The sequence below is a fragment of the Dryas octopetala genome, chromosome 4, assembly GCF_963921425.1.
Source record: "Dryas octopetala chromosome 4, drDryOcto1.1, whole genome shotgun sequence".
In the NCBI taxonomy this organism is placed as follows: Eukaryota; Viridiplantae; Streptophyta; class Magnoliopsida; order Rosales; family Rosaceae; genus Dryas; species Dryas octopetala.
The window spans coordinates 12,215,438-12,232,360 of NC_141369.1; the positions used below are offsets into that span (position 1 = coordinate 12,215,438).

General features: G+C 36.9%; 1 protein-coding gene across 1 annotated transcript; it reads right to left on the reverse strand.

Annotated features, from left to right (window-relative positions):
• Nucleotides 1-9,416: 9,416 nt before the first annotated feature.
• On the reverse strand, nucleotides 9,417-14,601 carry LOC147286902 (shikimate O-hydroxycinnamoyltransferase-like). Its single transcript, XM_086240157.1, has 3 exons — nucleotides 14,303-14,601; nucleotides 13,414-13,861; nucleotides 9,417-10,569 (listed from the first exon to the last, which is right to left on the reverse strand). Exons 2-3 carry the CDS (start codon nucleotides 13,831-13,833, stop codon nucleotides 9,676-9,678), a joined length of 1,314 nt encoding a protein of 437 aa, XP_086096283.1. The 5' UTR covers nucleotides 13,834-13,861; nucleotides 14,303-14,601; the 3' UTR covers nucleotides 9,417-9,675.
• Between the last annotated feature and the right edge of the window lie 2,322 nt (nucleotides 14,602-16,923).

Below are 16,923 nucleotides of genomic sequence, written 5' to 3' on the forward strand. Positions count from 1 at the left end.
CCTTTTGTAGCAGGTTTGCAAAGAAACATTTCTTGTTGCTGTTAAAACCGAGTGTTGATCATGCTTAAATCTTACTAATTTTATGGGTTTGATGTTCCAGTACAAAACAACTTAATTGAGTTAATGAATGAAACTCATGTTGTACTAAATTCAGCCTCCAACGAGTGTAACGAGTGTGACAGTAAAACTTGACGTTTACATTATCATTGATTATAATTAGTTGGATACTATTGGTGTGACATACAACATCAATTCCAATTCCATTTCTTAGAAATTTGTTAGATAGAGGCGTCTGTATATTCATGTTAAATACATGGATCCTCAGACAATTCTCTCAGCAAACTCTCTTAAAAACTTATCCTCAGTTTCTACCATTTTCTTTTCCATATCTCACATATTTTTCTTTGGCTACATTAGGAATCCAACCTTAAAATATCCAAATTCTAACCATGTATCCTAAGTCATGCATTAACACTGAATTGGGCAATGCCCATGAATATATGTCTTATGTATTTTTTTTTTTAATTTATAAAAGGGATTAATGCCAATTTGGTCCCCAGATTATTATACTTGTATCAGTTTGATCCCCAGACTTCTAATTTGGAAAATTTAGTCCCCAGACTTTTTCAATTTTGTCAATTAAAGTTATTCAGTCAATTTACATACTTTCCGTCCAAAACTCCGTTTGCATAGAACCATGTGTCAATCACGTGCCCTCCTTTTTTAAGGGCAGAATTGTCACTCTAAACTATACCATAACTCCACGCGCGATTCAGCCCTAAACATGTTCATTTGATTTCAATCTAAATTGATTGAACAACCTCAATTGGAAAAATTAAAAAATTCTGGAGACTAAACTGATACAAGTATAATAGTTTGGGGACCAAATTGGCATTAATCCCTAAAAGGATAAAATTTGTTAGAACTACCTTATTTGTCTAATTGCTTATTCTCAGGTGGTTATACACTGAATCATTTAATTTGATGTAATATCTCTGTACTGCACACACCTGTGCTATGCTACAATCCACTTTTCATTGAGTCAAGGGACAATTAGCTTGCTATGCAAAACACTGAGGAAATTCTACACTTTACCGCCACAAAACAAGGCATAATATTGGGTTTGTGTGCAAGTATACGTATTGCACTTGAAATTAAAATCCTTCTGTAAGTAAACTCTATCATCCAGCTCTACTAGATCTTCTTGTAAGTAAACTCTTATTTATTTATCTAGATATTAATTGTCTGTGAAATTGATCATTTCTTTTCACGTACTTCTTATAATCCCTACTGTCCAGGCATGATTTTACTACTGAAAAAGCAATGTCAAATGTTGTAAAATTGAAAAGGTATTAATGTTTCGTTCAATTTTTCGTAGTAAAAGTTAATTAATTACTTCATTTCTATCTCTAGCTAATTTTCCATCATATATATAGTTACTCTCTTATTCCGTTTTGCCTCTTTTAATTCACCCTTCAAACTTTTGTTAGATCACGAAAGGCCTTGTGGACACCTCATCTGTAATTATATATCATATTTGTATCATGGTGAACTTGATGCATCAAATTGATCGAATTTGTAAAATTTGGAATTACTTTATTTTCAACTTATTTCTGTTACTTTATCTGAGGGTACTGCGGGGTAAAAAATGTTATTGGTTGCTTATGATATTGTGCTTCCTCTTATAGTGGAACTCAACTCGATCCCTGTCAGCAGGTACACCTGTCATGGTGAACTATTTATGTTCCGCAGAATTTTCCAGATACGTACGAAATTTCAAATAAATCTTTAGGTATAGTTAATTTGGAATTGATTATTTTCTTTTAATTCAGATTGTAGACAAGTCCTCTATTTATGTATGGGTACATGTACAGCTCTCGTTGAAGCTTAAAGTAGGTTATAATGGCATTGAAGTTGTCATGCTATATAATGGATGTTACTTTGGGAAGTTGTCATGCTATATAATGGATGTTACTTTGGTAAGCGCTCTCTCTCTCTCTATATTCATGTCTCTTTTCTTTTATCGTTATATTTTACCATTATCTACAAGGATAACTTCATATTCTATTATTCAAAGAGCAGTTTGTCTTATAATGTAAATTTAAGACATTATACATGATTGTATGTGGTGCATACTATCACATGGATTAGTTTTGTTCCAATTATATGATATTAGGTGTAAAAATATAATATATTATTAATTCATATAAGTAGTTGATTTGGTTTTAGTTTAACCAACGGTTTGAGATAATGAAACCGTAACCAATATGAAATTTACGGTTTGGTTTGGTTTTCAAACTGTTCAATTAAAAAATATTAGAAAAACCATCGGTTCGCTTTGGATTGCTTTTTCGGTTTACCGGTTTGAATGCCCACCCCGAAATCATACCTTGTAGCCACTTGATTGCAAGTTGCAACTGCAACTAAAAATTACAATAATAATAATAACACAAGAAAATAAAAGCATCCAACTACTCGACGTAAATTGAATAAATATCGTATTTTTGTTCTTAAAGTTACAAACCAAGTTTCCTTTGAAAAATATTACGAACTAATTGATCATCCTTTTCATTATTTGGAAGTTGGAAGGGTCCTGTGAGTAATTAATTAAAAAAATGATTAGATTAAGAGGTAGGTGGAATTGGATGATCAAAATTAAAAGGTCCATATTTATTTCGAACTAGCTAATAAATCTCTTATAATAATAAAATTAAAAAAAAAATCTAGCTAGCTACACTGTATTACCATATATATATATATATATATATATATATATATACCCTATTGAGGTATATATATAGCGAGATTCGATTCAATCATATATATATATATATAGACACATATCTGCATATATTTAGAAAATTACCCTAGCATGATATTTTGAATTAATTATATGTGTATAACAATTGTAATGCATATTAAGAAGAAAAAAAAAAAAGCATTATGATCATTCTATAAATATGGGCCTCTAGAGCCACTAAAAATGCACCACAAAGAGAGTTGAATTTCACTACAAATATTATAGTTAGTTACCACATACTCTCTTCCCAATTAAGGCTTAGTTAATCGAAAGCCACAACACCCAAGAAAATTAAAAAGGCATCCACCATCATAGTGTGCCTGTTTGTCCTCTTTGTCATTGCAAATGGTAAAGCTATCCTCGTTTGATCTTGTTTTCAAACTTTTTTTTGTATATATATAATAACGTACATATTAATTAAATATTTGTTCTCAAAATTTTATTTACAGCCTTAATTAATATGGATGGGAATATACGTACTATAATGTTAGTAATACAATGGTTAGGCATGCATGTAGGTTTGAAGGATGGAGATAAAAATGTCGAACGCGAACGAGCCAAGGGGGTAGAGCCCTCATCTCGGTTCCCTGTAGATCTACCATGTGCCAGCGATGAAGCTTGTGTTGGCCGTTTCCCTTGTGATCCTCGTGATTGCACCATTTGTGTAGGCGGGGTATGTATTTGTCCTTGTTAAAAACACATCAAGTTTGCGCTTTGCAGTTGAAATTGAAATTGCATCAGTACTATTTTATCATACAAAAATGTGCAAAACTTGTATGTAATAAGAATCTTGTAGATTCACAATTCTATATCAATAAAGTAATCAGCTTAGCATTTGCCCTTTGTCGGAATTTTATTTAATTTTAGTCGCATTAACATGCACGATTGAATTGTTGGTTTTTGTTTGTTTTATGATCACGAAGGCCAATTTATGGGCGTATTTATTTATGGGAAAAATTTTCAAAAAATACTTAAACTTTCACCCCTTTGTCAATTTAAAATGTGTATTATGAGTTATATCAATGTGTCTCTTTAACTTTAACTTTAATTTGGAAGCCAATTTGCCCCTTTAGTTATTCCAATTACATTTTTTGTCCAAAAAATGCCACGTACGTACGTGAAGTGATTTGATTTTTATGTTCTTGTATATATTACAAGTAAAATGATGAATTTACCTATGATAAATTGATCACATGCGTGATATGTGATCACTTTTAGACGAAATTTGCAAACCGAGTTAACGAAAGTGACATATTGGCATCAACGTAAAGTTGAGGGGGCAGATTGGTACAACTCATAATTCATATCTTGAATTGATACATGAGTCAAAGTTTAAGTTCTTTTTGAAAATATTTCCCTTTATTTATTTACTTTTTATTTTTTTGTTTTTGTGGTGACTGGTGCTACGTTCTTAAGGAGATTCCGTCTGACTCAGACTTGGGCAAGATAGGGTGATGGCCGTTAGATCAGTTTGAATGATCTCCGACAGCTGAGATTAAAACATATAGACACGTTGTTTTTAAAAGAACCCGATAACCAAATATCCAATCGTGTTTGAACCCGATAGAACCAGCACTACAACAAAAAGGGCTAGCACCAGCTGTCGGAAATGGCGGATTAGCCAGGCTGCCAGTAATAATGTAACTATTACTGGCGGACACAGCCTTTCCACCAGAAATAGTCAAGTTGTTTAAAGCGAGAATTTTCTCGTAAAAAATTATGCCAGGTGGTGAAGTCGACTGTAATTAGTTATCATTATCATTATATTGATAACTTGACAACAAAACTTGACGTTTACATTATCATTGATTGTAATTAGTTAGATTTATTGTAACAACATCAATTCCAATTCCATTTCTTAGAAATTTGTTAGAGGCGTCTGTATATTCGATCATGTAGTTAAATACATGGATCCTACAGTTCTCTCAGCAAACTCTCTTAAAGTTTATCCTCAGTTTCTACCATTTTCTTTTCCATATCTAGCTCACATATTTTTCTTTGGTTACATTAGGAATCCAACCTTAAAATATCCTAATTCTAACCAATAAATTTCCTGGCCAATAGATTAATATATTGTCACATTAGCAGTCATGCATTAACACTGAATTGGGCAAAATGCCCATGTATATGTGTCTTATGTATTTTTTTTTTTAATTTATAAAATTAGTTAGAACTACCTTATTTGTCAAATTGCTTATTCTCGGGTAGTTATACACTGAATCATTTAATTTGATGTAATATCTCTGTACTGCACACACCTCTGCTATGCTACAATATATATGTACTTTTCATTGAGTCAAGGGACAATTAGGTTGTGCTTAATTGCTATGCAAAACACTGAGGGAATTCTACACTTTACCACCACAAAACAAGGCATAATGGCTTAATTTGATTTATTAAGGCCAAAGTTCACTTTTGGTGTTGTAGTTTGAGTATTGGTCCATGTAGTTTCAATTGTACGTTATGATTTTGGTCCTGTATTTTATAAATTGTTGCAATTCAAGGATATCTTAGCATTTTCGTTTATCAAATCATCAAATTTGTTGTGCTTTTGGTCATTTACTTTACAAACCATTTCGATTTTGATCATGTATTTTACATACCGTTAGTGATTCAATGACTTATTTAACGAATTAATTGACAAAAATATTAACATGTCCTTGAATTACGATTTGTAAATTACATGACCAAAATCATAACAATTAAAACTATAGGGAACAAAGTGAAACATAACTCAAACTATAGGGACTAAAAGTGAAATTAAGCCTAATATTAATGAACATGGTGAAACAAATTAAAATCATGGGTTATCAAATACTAAATTCATATACAGGTCAAAGTTCTTGGACTACAAGTGATAATTAAGAAGCTGGGTATTAATAAATATCTTGGTGATTTGCATGAAGTGGGTTGCCATCTATACTTGAGGTAATGTCTGGTCTTCCATTCTTCTGGCAATCAAACTCCTTAGGCCCTGTTTGGGATTGTTGTGGAGGACTCAAAAGCTGTTGTGGATGACAATTCTCAATCACCCACGACAGTTTTGGTGTTTGGTAAAAAAATGAAAAAGTGCTTTACCCCACAATTCTCAACTCCCCACAGCAAAAATAGAAAGCAAGTTCGTAGATGCTTTTGAAAGCTGCAATGAACCACAGCAACAATGAAAATTTTATTTTACCGATAATATCCTTATTTTAGTAATTATAAATAACCACAGCAGTTTTACATTACAATTTACCAAACACCTTCATACTGCTTTTTGTACTCACAACACTTTTGAAAAATATAGTTTACCAAACACTCAACTGCTTTACTTCACGGCTGACTTTACTTCACAGCTGCTTTACTTCACAGTTGTTTTTTCTCACAACAATCCCAAACTAAGCCTCCTTCAAAATGAAGGGAAGTCTGTTGAATTGTAGAGATAGTAGGACCTGTCAGAAACCCATTGCGCGCGCACTGGAAAAGGTCACAACCAGGCTGGTACTGTGTACATGTTCCTTGCCCCATGGCTGAGCCCTATTTGGTACAAAAGACACGATATCAATGCTCCAGCAATTATAGTGGAATCACCCATGTGTCACAAAAGTGAGATTAATTCAAATGCTATGTGACTTTAAATAGGGGAACCTGCGGTTCTACTTCTAAGTTTTTATCACTATTTCTTAATTTATTTATCAAGGGCTTGAGATCAATAATCAAATAGACTATCATCAATTTGGACCATTAATAATGTAGATTCTTGTTTTAGCATGTGTGGTGTTAGATTGACAAGAATTGTTTTCTTGTTAGACAGCTTTCGTGTCATTTTGTGAATCAAGATCATTGATTAAGTTAATTCTTATCCAAATATATATATGGTCTAAAATGTTTGCCTTTAGACTTTGCAAAGAAGTATCATTTTGACCACAAAAAAAAACTTTCGTTAAAATACTTATAAATCAATGACATGATAATCAATTTTATCAATTTGTTTGGTATTTATAAATATTAAGTGCTACGAGCATATGTTCTTCTTCTTTGTTTCTTGCTTCTTCTTTTTTTTTTTTCCTTTTACATACATGGAACATATCATTTAAAAAAATTTAGTATATTTTGGGTGATTTAATAGTTGGATTTAACAGACTGTTGAAATGTTTAATTCATTATTAAGTAATCTAGATGCACTGTCCCACAATTTATGTAGACGCGCATACTTTTTATTTTTTTTTTTTTTATTTTGGGTTTCATATATAGACAAGTAGAACATGTAAATGCTAGAACACCATATGCTTGACTTGACAAACACTTTTACAACTATCATGAAAAAATATTCCTCCTTAGCAAAGTACTGATATGGTTTTGGAATGGTGCAGCATATTTAAGATATGTTGCTCCTCTTTAACGCTATACCATTTGTTGAGCTCCTTTTACACCTGCCTTAATTTGATGCCTGTTGTCACGTACACACTCTTTTTAGATTCCTCATGACTAGTAAAAAATATCCCTAAGGTCTAAACCTATTACACCAAACCAAACTAACCCTATTGATCCCTAGCTACCCCCTAGCTCCCCCAACTTAACAGAAATGAAAGGAAAGTTACTTGCATGGTTCTTGTTGACTATCGTATGCTTTCATGCCCTAAATTCAAGCTTGGCTCTCACCAGCAGCTTTGCCAATTTACAATATGAAGAAGATGATGATGGTCATGTTGGAAGAGGATGCAATAAAACACATGATCAAGTGGTTGTTTCAATGAAGTCACAAAGAGGGAAAACAGGAGTTTATGGTGGTGCAAATGTTGCTCATCGGCCACGCCCAATTGAAAAAAGTAGTGCACCATCCTCGTTAGCAAGGCCTGGCCAGCCTTTTCTCATCATCACAAAGACCCTGTTGCACATAAGCTTCGCATTGGTTCTTATTCTTCCCTTTCAATTGCTCTGAGATGTTCCGATCGATCGGAAACATGTATTGAATTTGAAGTTTGTTAGGAATTGTGTGTCCTTTTTTTTTTTTTTTTTGTGATTACCTCTTGAAGGCAGATTTTTTAGTTTCCCTTAGTGTTTGAGGTTGTGATATGCAGTCTTTTTCAAGGATTAAGACTCCCCTTATCTGTTTGTTCTAATTACTTAAGCTTGAATTGTAAGTTGCTGAGTGTTTTATTCTTGATAGTTGATACCTAGCTTCTTTTGCATGGCAAACTAGGAAGTCTAGGATTATCATACTAGTTGTGTGAGAGTGTAATTTTCAAAAAATTTTGTGGGATTTGTACCTGGATTTTTGTGCTATTCATGTAATTTTTCATGAATTAATAGGTTGGAATGAAATATTATGTGACCCTCTCTCTCTCTCTCTCTCTCTCTCTCTCTCTCTCTCTCCCCCCCCCCCCTTTCTCTCTCCAGCCCCGCTCAAAGTTTGCTAAAGCTAAATATACAATAGTCTATGAATTAGAAATAAAAAAAAAATGATCAAGGAACAAAATTAGTTTGAAGCAAGTTGGTGTGATCGTGAAAGTGACACAATAAGTAACAAAAGGACTTCAACATTTTCTTGTTGATTATCATCATCATCATCTTTTACAAATTGGAAAAAATTGGGCCCCTTCATGCAAAACCAAACATCCAAAAATATAAGAGAGGGTCAATATATAGGCTATAACATGGTAGAATGTACGAGGTGTCTTACAACCAAGCTTCCATGATCAAGTCAGTGGTTATGTTTACTTCATAAAGCAAGGAAGGAGAAATAGTAAGAGCCATATATGGTTAGAGTTGTGAACAGTATATCTAAATTAACTTTGTGTGAAAAAAGATGAATGTATACTTCGGATAGAATCTTATGGGATTAAAATCTTTAGAAGAGGAAAATTTTGACCGTACAAGGATTATAGACGAAGTTAGATTCTTGTAATATTCCGATGTAATCCTTATTATATCTATTCAAAGATGAAAAATGAGTCAAATTTCAATATCCTATTCCGTAGTTCAGCATTGGACTGAGTTAAAGAACTTCCTTTACTGGGGAGTTGTCTGTGCATAAGTACTTATGTTACTGACCCAAAAAAAAAAAAACCTACTTATGTTAGACTTAGACGAGAGAAAAGCTGACATGGCCTTATTTGACTACTCGGTTGAGCAATACTACCAGCGTGCATCTATCCTTGTGTTCTAAAAAAGACTTTCCTATTTTTCTTGGATCATATTAATATGTAATAAGAGAGTAAAACACAATAAATGTGTACACCCGATACATGGAACACTAATATGACAAACTTTGTTCTATGCAACACTACTGAACTGTGCTGTGCTGCTAAGATAGCACACCCTCACTAGCTATGGGCATTTAGTCAAACAATATCTCATCTGGATACCTGGTATGATTTGCACCAGCCAACAGTTTGCACTCCCACAATATAGATGAAGTTTAGAAGGTCAAGGTCAGAGAAACATGACCAAAATCCGACCAATCAAGTAAATCAGATTAAGCACAAACTTGTGTAGTTGATTATTTCTATGCAACTTCTGTTTAAACAATAAGAAACAGCACTACCACAGCTCTTTCATCAAACCAAGATTCCTAAAACTTGTACCAAATTGTAGCTTTACCAGGAGCATTATTCTTAACGCACCTATGTGATTTAACAAAAGTAAACTTATTGTAAATTCAATATCAATTAGAAATACAATTGTTTTTAAAGTCCTTAATGTGTACAACACTTGTCCCACTTCTGGTTGAACAAATTGTCAACTGATACAAGTATCCCACTGAAATAAACCATGTATGAGGAAACACACTGGGAATGAAAAACGACCAATTTAGAAAAATTTGGCAGACCTGAAGATGACCGACCGACAGTGATTCGATCCGGACTAAATCTCTCAGGCGTTTCATTTCCTCATATGTCATACAACAACTTTGAAAAAGATTTCATATGTTCAGATTGCAGAGAAATGGCCACTGATAAACTTCCATCATTAGTTGCACTTGGTAATACGAAAGACAGTCCCTCATATGCAATTCCACCAGGTCCCATGAAAATGGGTCGACCCCACCCAAAATCAGCATCATGGATCGGCAGCCTAACCCAACTAGTTATGCCAAGATTTGGGCACCTAAAAGTATGAGCTCCACGAACAAGGGCTGACAGATCGGGCTGAAGCTCGAGATAGTCAAGGGCTGATCTAAGATAACTATCGTCCATTCGCACCAAAGCATTGTGAATACAGCTTGCGGCATACCATGTTGGTTTTGATTCGAGATCCCCCGCTGCTGCAATTGGTGTGGCTGTGAAAATCACATTACCAAAGTAACCAGGTGGGAGTTGGGGATTCAATCTGGACCTTCCATCAGTGGCAATATATAGTTTGGTCTCTTGATCCTTGGGAAGTCCACGTGCCTTGCATACACATCTCCAAACATGACCTGACAACATCTCATATGAGCTATAGTTGATTGTATTCCCATCTTCCTTAGACTTGGCTTTCAAGATGTTGAGCTGGTCCCTCGTCAATCTAAAAATGGAGACTGTTGTACTATCAGCACCAGGTTTTGTGACTTGCAGAGGGGTTTTCATGGGTGGAGCAGGTTGGTATTCAATGTGGTGGTACGCAGGCTGAGGTGGGTCTCGGGCACGAAGTAGTGTCCTGTTGATGAAGGGTGGAATTGTAAGGTCCAGACCACGAGCCATATCAGACCATGTATTTACAAAGTGGAGACCAGAAAATCCATCTGCTACATGATGTTGCATGCCAACACCAAGTGACACTCCACCACATTTGAAGTATGTGACCTGCACAGAGTAAAATGCAGAACACTTTGTAAGCTCAACTGTTCAAGGATTCCCCAACTTCAGTAAATTGAGTTAAGAAACTGTCAGCCTCTGTGTAAGTAACCCAAGTACACATAAGAAGCAAGTAAATCCCCCCAACCATTGTGTCATCTTAATATACCTATTTGACAAGTTGGTGAGTTATCTTTTTATAAAATCATGCCTATTTCGAGCATAAAGGCATGCCTATTTCGTGCTACATGAACCAAACTAATCTCTTCATATGTAAACCCAGAAGTTCCATAGAACTTGGTTCAAAAATTACTTGTTCAATCTAACACATGCTGACTCAATCAATGAGAAAAGTATACTGCTACATACAACCCTGGTTCAATTTAGGTGATCATACCCACTGCCTAATAAATTTTGCGACAGAAATTAATAAGTGAATAAGAGCTCATGTTTGGCCAATAAATATTGCAAGGGAAAAGATATCTTATAGGAAATGCCATTGTGTATATAATAGCTTTCTTTTATTAAACCATTTTTCCAGCAAAAATTCAGCTAAGTTAGTTTTGCAGCATCATCTTATGAACTATCTAGCTTTTTCCCTTTTTTTTTTCTCTCTTTTTTTTTTCTCTCTGTGACTCCTCCAATTGGTCAAATGGTTGAAATGTTCAAAAACTACCAAACATACTGATATCAGCAAGAATCATTCAACCAAGTCAACTGGGTGACATGTTCAAACAATCTTATACTATAAGGCTGCTACCTTTCTTTAAGGAAAAACATTACTTGGGTCAAACTATTGAAATGTTCAATGATCAATTCAAATAATATATCTTTAGCAACAATATCTCTATTTTCCTAAGTCTTATATGGACTTTCTGCCAGGACTATGACATCTGATGCACATTTGCCTCGAGACTATAACCTCTTAGTCAATAAATGTAGAAAAGTTCAAATTAATTTAAAAATATAAGACATCTGATTTGCCTTAAAAAATTCTAGAAGGGGAAAAATGGAAGCAATAGATATGGAGAGTTTTCAAAGCCGAGTTTTCAGTGATTCCCTGAATAAGATCCATAGCAAGATGGCTTTCAAACTTCTTCCATATCTACAACTTATTTTGTAGAAAGGTTCATATGCAGTGCAAGTAGTAAAATTAGTTTTCTAGACTTAACTTTATTATAATGTCACAAAACAATAATAAATCACACTTGTCTTAAAAGAAATATAGCTAGAGCAATGTTTTTCGAAGTGTCACAAAACTTCTAAAAACTCAACACATGTAATACTTCACAAACCATAACCTTGAAATTATATTTTCTATTGACCATCACTTTCACTTTAACCCAAAAGTTCCCATGTAATGTTATGTTACTAATCCAAAACCACACCTAACCAAGAACACTAACCACATTAGTTAACCAGCTTTTGAGTATTTGCCAAATAAGGAGTAATCCTACGTGTACCACAATCATTGCACACACTAAACTGCATCTTTCCAGATATGGGATCCCGTTGTATAAACATCATATGAGTAATGTTAAGAACACACATTTTGTGTACCACATGTGTACCGTTTCTCTAATAAAGGTGAGAGTCACCAATACAAGTCTCAACTCTATTAAAAAGCTGGTGTACATCCGTACAAAAATGCGGTCTCCCTAACATTATTGGACTTGATATAAGCCCATCTTGAGGCCCAGCTCCTACATGCCAATCCAGGGTGGGGGGGGCTATTCCCACCAGCCAAAAATGCTGAGTTCACCACCCCATTAATTTTTTACCCTTTTTTGCCCATTTTGCCAAAAAAAAAAACCTCACCCTCCAATTTTGGCCGGCCACCCTCCCCGCCGCCTGCGCGACCCACCCAGCTCTCCCCGCCGCCGGCGCGACCCACTCCTCCCCTTCGCCGGTCGACCCCGCCCCTCCCCATCGCTGGCGCGACCCACCCAGCCCTCCCTGCCGCCCGATCTCCCTTCTCTCTCTCTCTTCCCTCTCTCTGCGGGCGGGCTGGGGATGGGTGCGACGGGGGCTGGGCTTGGGGATGGGTGTGCGGGTGGGCTGGGGATGGGTGCGACGGCGGCGGGGCTTGAGGTGAGGGGGTGCGGGCGGGCTGGGGATGGGTGCGACGGGGGCTGGGCTTGGGTGAGGGGGTGCGGGCGGGCTGGGGATGGGTGCGACGGCGGCGGGGCTTGAGGTGAGGGGGTGCGAGCTGGCTGGGTAGGGGTGGGCTGGCTGGGGGCGGGCTGGGGAGGGGAGGGGATCGGTGGGGGAGTGGTGGCTGGGTGGGGGAGGAGGAGAGGAGGGCAAAATGGGCAAAAATGGGCAAAAAATTAGGGGGGTGGTCAACTCAGCAAAATGGGGTGGTCTGAATAGCCCCCCCCTCCAGGGTGGGCAATTTTTACAGACCAAGTACGATACATGTGGATCTCAATGGCTAATAAATGTGACTTAAATAATTTTATTCACATTAAGACTATTGATACTACCAATCACAGCATCACAACAATCATGGCATTCATTCAGGTGAACGAGTAAGGATCCCCTACCAGTTTTTTGATACCCGTTTGGTACCAGGCTAAAATCTTAGCCATTGAACTCATTTTCTCTCCTTACTCTTTCCCTCTCTACTCTGAGTTCAATGGCTAAAATTTTAGCCTGGTACCAAACGGGTACCAAAAAACTGGTAGGGGATCTGCACTCCAGGTGAACCTAACTAACTATGGAGTGTTTATGAGTACCACATGACATCACTAATATTGTCAATAAATGTGATTTATGAGTCAAGAGACTCAAGACAAATACAACAAAACTTAACACACACAAAAATAAATAAATAATTATATACTTAATTACCTGTAAAACCAAGAGGGCATAAGACGAAATCCCGGCGGAGTAATCAACGGCGGGGATGAGCTTTCGTAGCTCGAGAGTGGGTGCGAAATCGCCGAAATCATCGACGACGGAGCTGGTCTCCGCCTCGACAAAGAGCACGCCCTCGGCATTGCAGTCGATCTCGATGCGGCCATCGTCGTCGCGCTTGAGGCGGCCGGCCATGGGGTAGAAGGGCACAAGGGCCTTGGCGAGCGCGTGCTTGAGCACGCTCGGGTCGAAGAAGTTGTGCGCGTGGTTGTTGGGCCTGTAGAAGTACACGCTGGGCGTGTGGATGCTCGGGATCACCAGGTCCACGTTCGAGTTCCACAGCGCCCGCCGCGGCGTCTCCTCCGCCGGCTTCACAATCGTTGACTCCCGAACGCTCACGTTGACCACCGCCATCTTCGCGATTTTTCTCGCTGGGCCCCACCTGCACATTCATTACCATAAAATTTTCAGCATTTCGCTCTGTCGCTCCTGGGCTAACGTGCGCCATAAATTTTCAATCATTTAAACTTTTTTTTTTATTGCTTCTTTGCTGTCAAACATGAAGCGAAAAGCCAAAAATCGTGCGATACCTGCTAACCTACGCCATTTATGCTAACGTCCGCCATAAATTTTCATCATTAAAAGAATCAAAACTGTATTTTTCTCTTTTTTTATTGCTTCTTTGCTGTCATATCTATGGATGCAAAAATGTTGCAATATATATCCGCTAACGTGCGCCAAATAGTTTAGAAATATTAGAAGAAAAATTGAAATGGCAGTTGGTTTTTTCTTCTTCCATCTCTGCCTCTCATCCGTTGCAGGAACAAACCAAAAACACAAGAAACAAAAAATTAAAATTAAAATTAAAGAATGATGGAAATACCTGAGAATAAGGAAGTGGGAGCTACTGGCGTACTTTAGCAGAGGTTGGGTGGACAGGCACTATGGAACGGTGAGCAGTGATGGAATAAGAGGCGAGGAAGAATGGGGTTTTGGCGCTATTGGGTTGGGATTTGGTGAGGGTGGAGAGGAAAGAGATAAAAGGTTTGCCCAGTTATGTACTGAAGGCCCAGAGCATCTGTCACTCACCTACCCTGCCAGCCAACCTTTGCCCACTCGCCACTCGCCACTCGCCACTCGCCACGTCAGCGCGCAATCCTTGACCCGCACAACTCTCTCCCAATTTCTTTTGAAACAAAGAAAGGGATTTATGTGTACAATGTAAGTGATAGAGAGAGAGAGAGGGAGAGAGTTGGTGAGAGTCTTGAGACCCAAAATTTCTTTTTGGATTTGAAGACAGAGTAAAAAGAGAAGAGGAGAGTTGGTGAGATGGTGACCTATATCTATATGGCTATATGAAAAAGAAAAGAAATAAAAGAGGGAAAAAAATGTTGAGTGTAGTGGTCTTTCTTTGTGTTCTGTTCTTCACCAACTCCTCACTCACTCTGCCGGTGGTGGTTTCCAATTCATTACTATGTTGGGATTCGATATTGGGCCCCACCTAGCCGGTTTCATGGGTCATTATTCTTGTTGGTGGACAGTGGGAAGTGGAACCTTCCCCCACGTTCGCTTTGGGTTTAGGGGTTGGTGGGTGGACCTACTGGGGTTGCCTTATCTTCATGAAGTCATGTTTTGCCACGTGTAAGTGTGTGAGAGAGAGAAAGGGGAAAAACTGTTGGGTTGGGAAGTTTAGTGACGACAGCATGACTCATTCTACCGTTTTTTTTTTTTTTTTTTTTCAAGATTCTACTGTTCTTTCATCTAAAGAAGTGGGATTTAAGCTTAGGACATGTCCCAACATTAGAATGTTGGAGAAATCTTATCCACTTTTTCTAATCTAATTTTTTCACCAATAGGGGTACGCGTCAACCCGTCTGAGCCGATGTTTCGACCGATCGGCCGACCAAACCACCCAATAGTCGCCGGCTCAGTTTTGGCTTCAATTGTCCACCACCCATTGGCACTCAAGCCGACCCGAGAGAAGGTCCAAGAGAGAGAGAGTGATAGATTCGAGAGAGAGTGTGGCTCTGTGCCATTTTTTCGGCGAGACATAGAGAGACCAGGCGAGAGAGAGAGAGAGAGGGACTGAGAGAAACAGAGACAGAGACCAGGCAAGAGAGAGAGAGAAAGAGTGGCAGCTCTGCCATTTTTTTCGGCGAGAGAGAGAGAGAGTGAAGCCTTGTCAGCTTTACCCGCATTCCGACTACTCCGACCGCTACTCTGACTAATGGGAATCCGCTCCGATTGACGGATGTGCGGGTGGTGGCGGGTTGAGCCCCAAGTCGTCTAATGCCCACCCCTATTCACCGACCTTCTTCTGTATTATTCTTATTCCACATTATAAATTTATGATTGGAACCGTTCATTTTTTAGATCTAACTATAAAGATCATATCTGCAAAAAATCAACCAAACGAATTGGAAATCGTTTGGTTATATAATTATGATCAAATAAAAAGATGATTTTGGTAATAATTTGATTTACCGTTTATTTATTTGATAACGATTACATAACTAATCGATTTCCAATTTAGTTAATTTTTTGTAGAGATTATCTTCAAATCATTATTAAAAAAAAAAAAACGGTTTCTAATCATGAAAATACACTGTGCAATGAAAATAATAAAAAAGAAGATCCCTGGAGAAGGTGGATATCATTTCCCTAACAATAATGTCAAGGATCTCATATTTGTTTGTGCACCATATTTAGATTCTAAATTATGTGTCATTATTATTTTACTTGTTATAAATAAATGGTTACAAAAAAGACCCACATACATGAATTAATGAAATATTATCATGTCATTTGATAAATTAAATATGTTCAACAAATTTGGTATCACTAGTAATGCTCTTGAAATGGACTAGGATTTGAAGACTTGGATTTCATTTAGTAGCATTTTGGGAAATAATTTATAAAATGAATGAAAATTTTAGAGCAAATTATAACTTGCATTCTTCATGTTTGACTCAATTCACGAATTGATCCACGTCTTTTTAATTTTTAAAAAATTGTACTAATGTTTGAAGTTTATGACACAATGTGGCTCATCTTTCTATCTTATCATTGAGTAAACTATTAAGTGATAATGTGGCAACACTGAGACCTACTTCTTTCGACATAATATGTTTGAGATCCTTTTTTTTGCTCACATAGAAGCCATGTCAATGCTGCAACATGATTTTAAACATTTTTAAAAGATTAATTTTTTTTAGCATTTGTTATCCACATAACACTATCATGATTGTCATGCGAGTGAAAATAGGGTCTTCAGCCTTGCCACATTAAAAGGGAGTTCAGTTTTGCCATATCATTACTTAACAATTTATCTAACGATAGACAGAAAAAAGAATTACATTGTCATAAATTTCAGATATTAAGGTGCAATTTAAAAATATTAACAAAACTGAAATTAATTTATGAATTGAATCAAACTTGAAAGGAGTAAGTTATAATTTACTCCAAACTTTATGTCATATATCTGGATTCGACAATACGGTCATC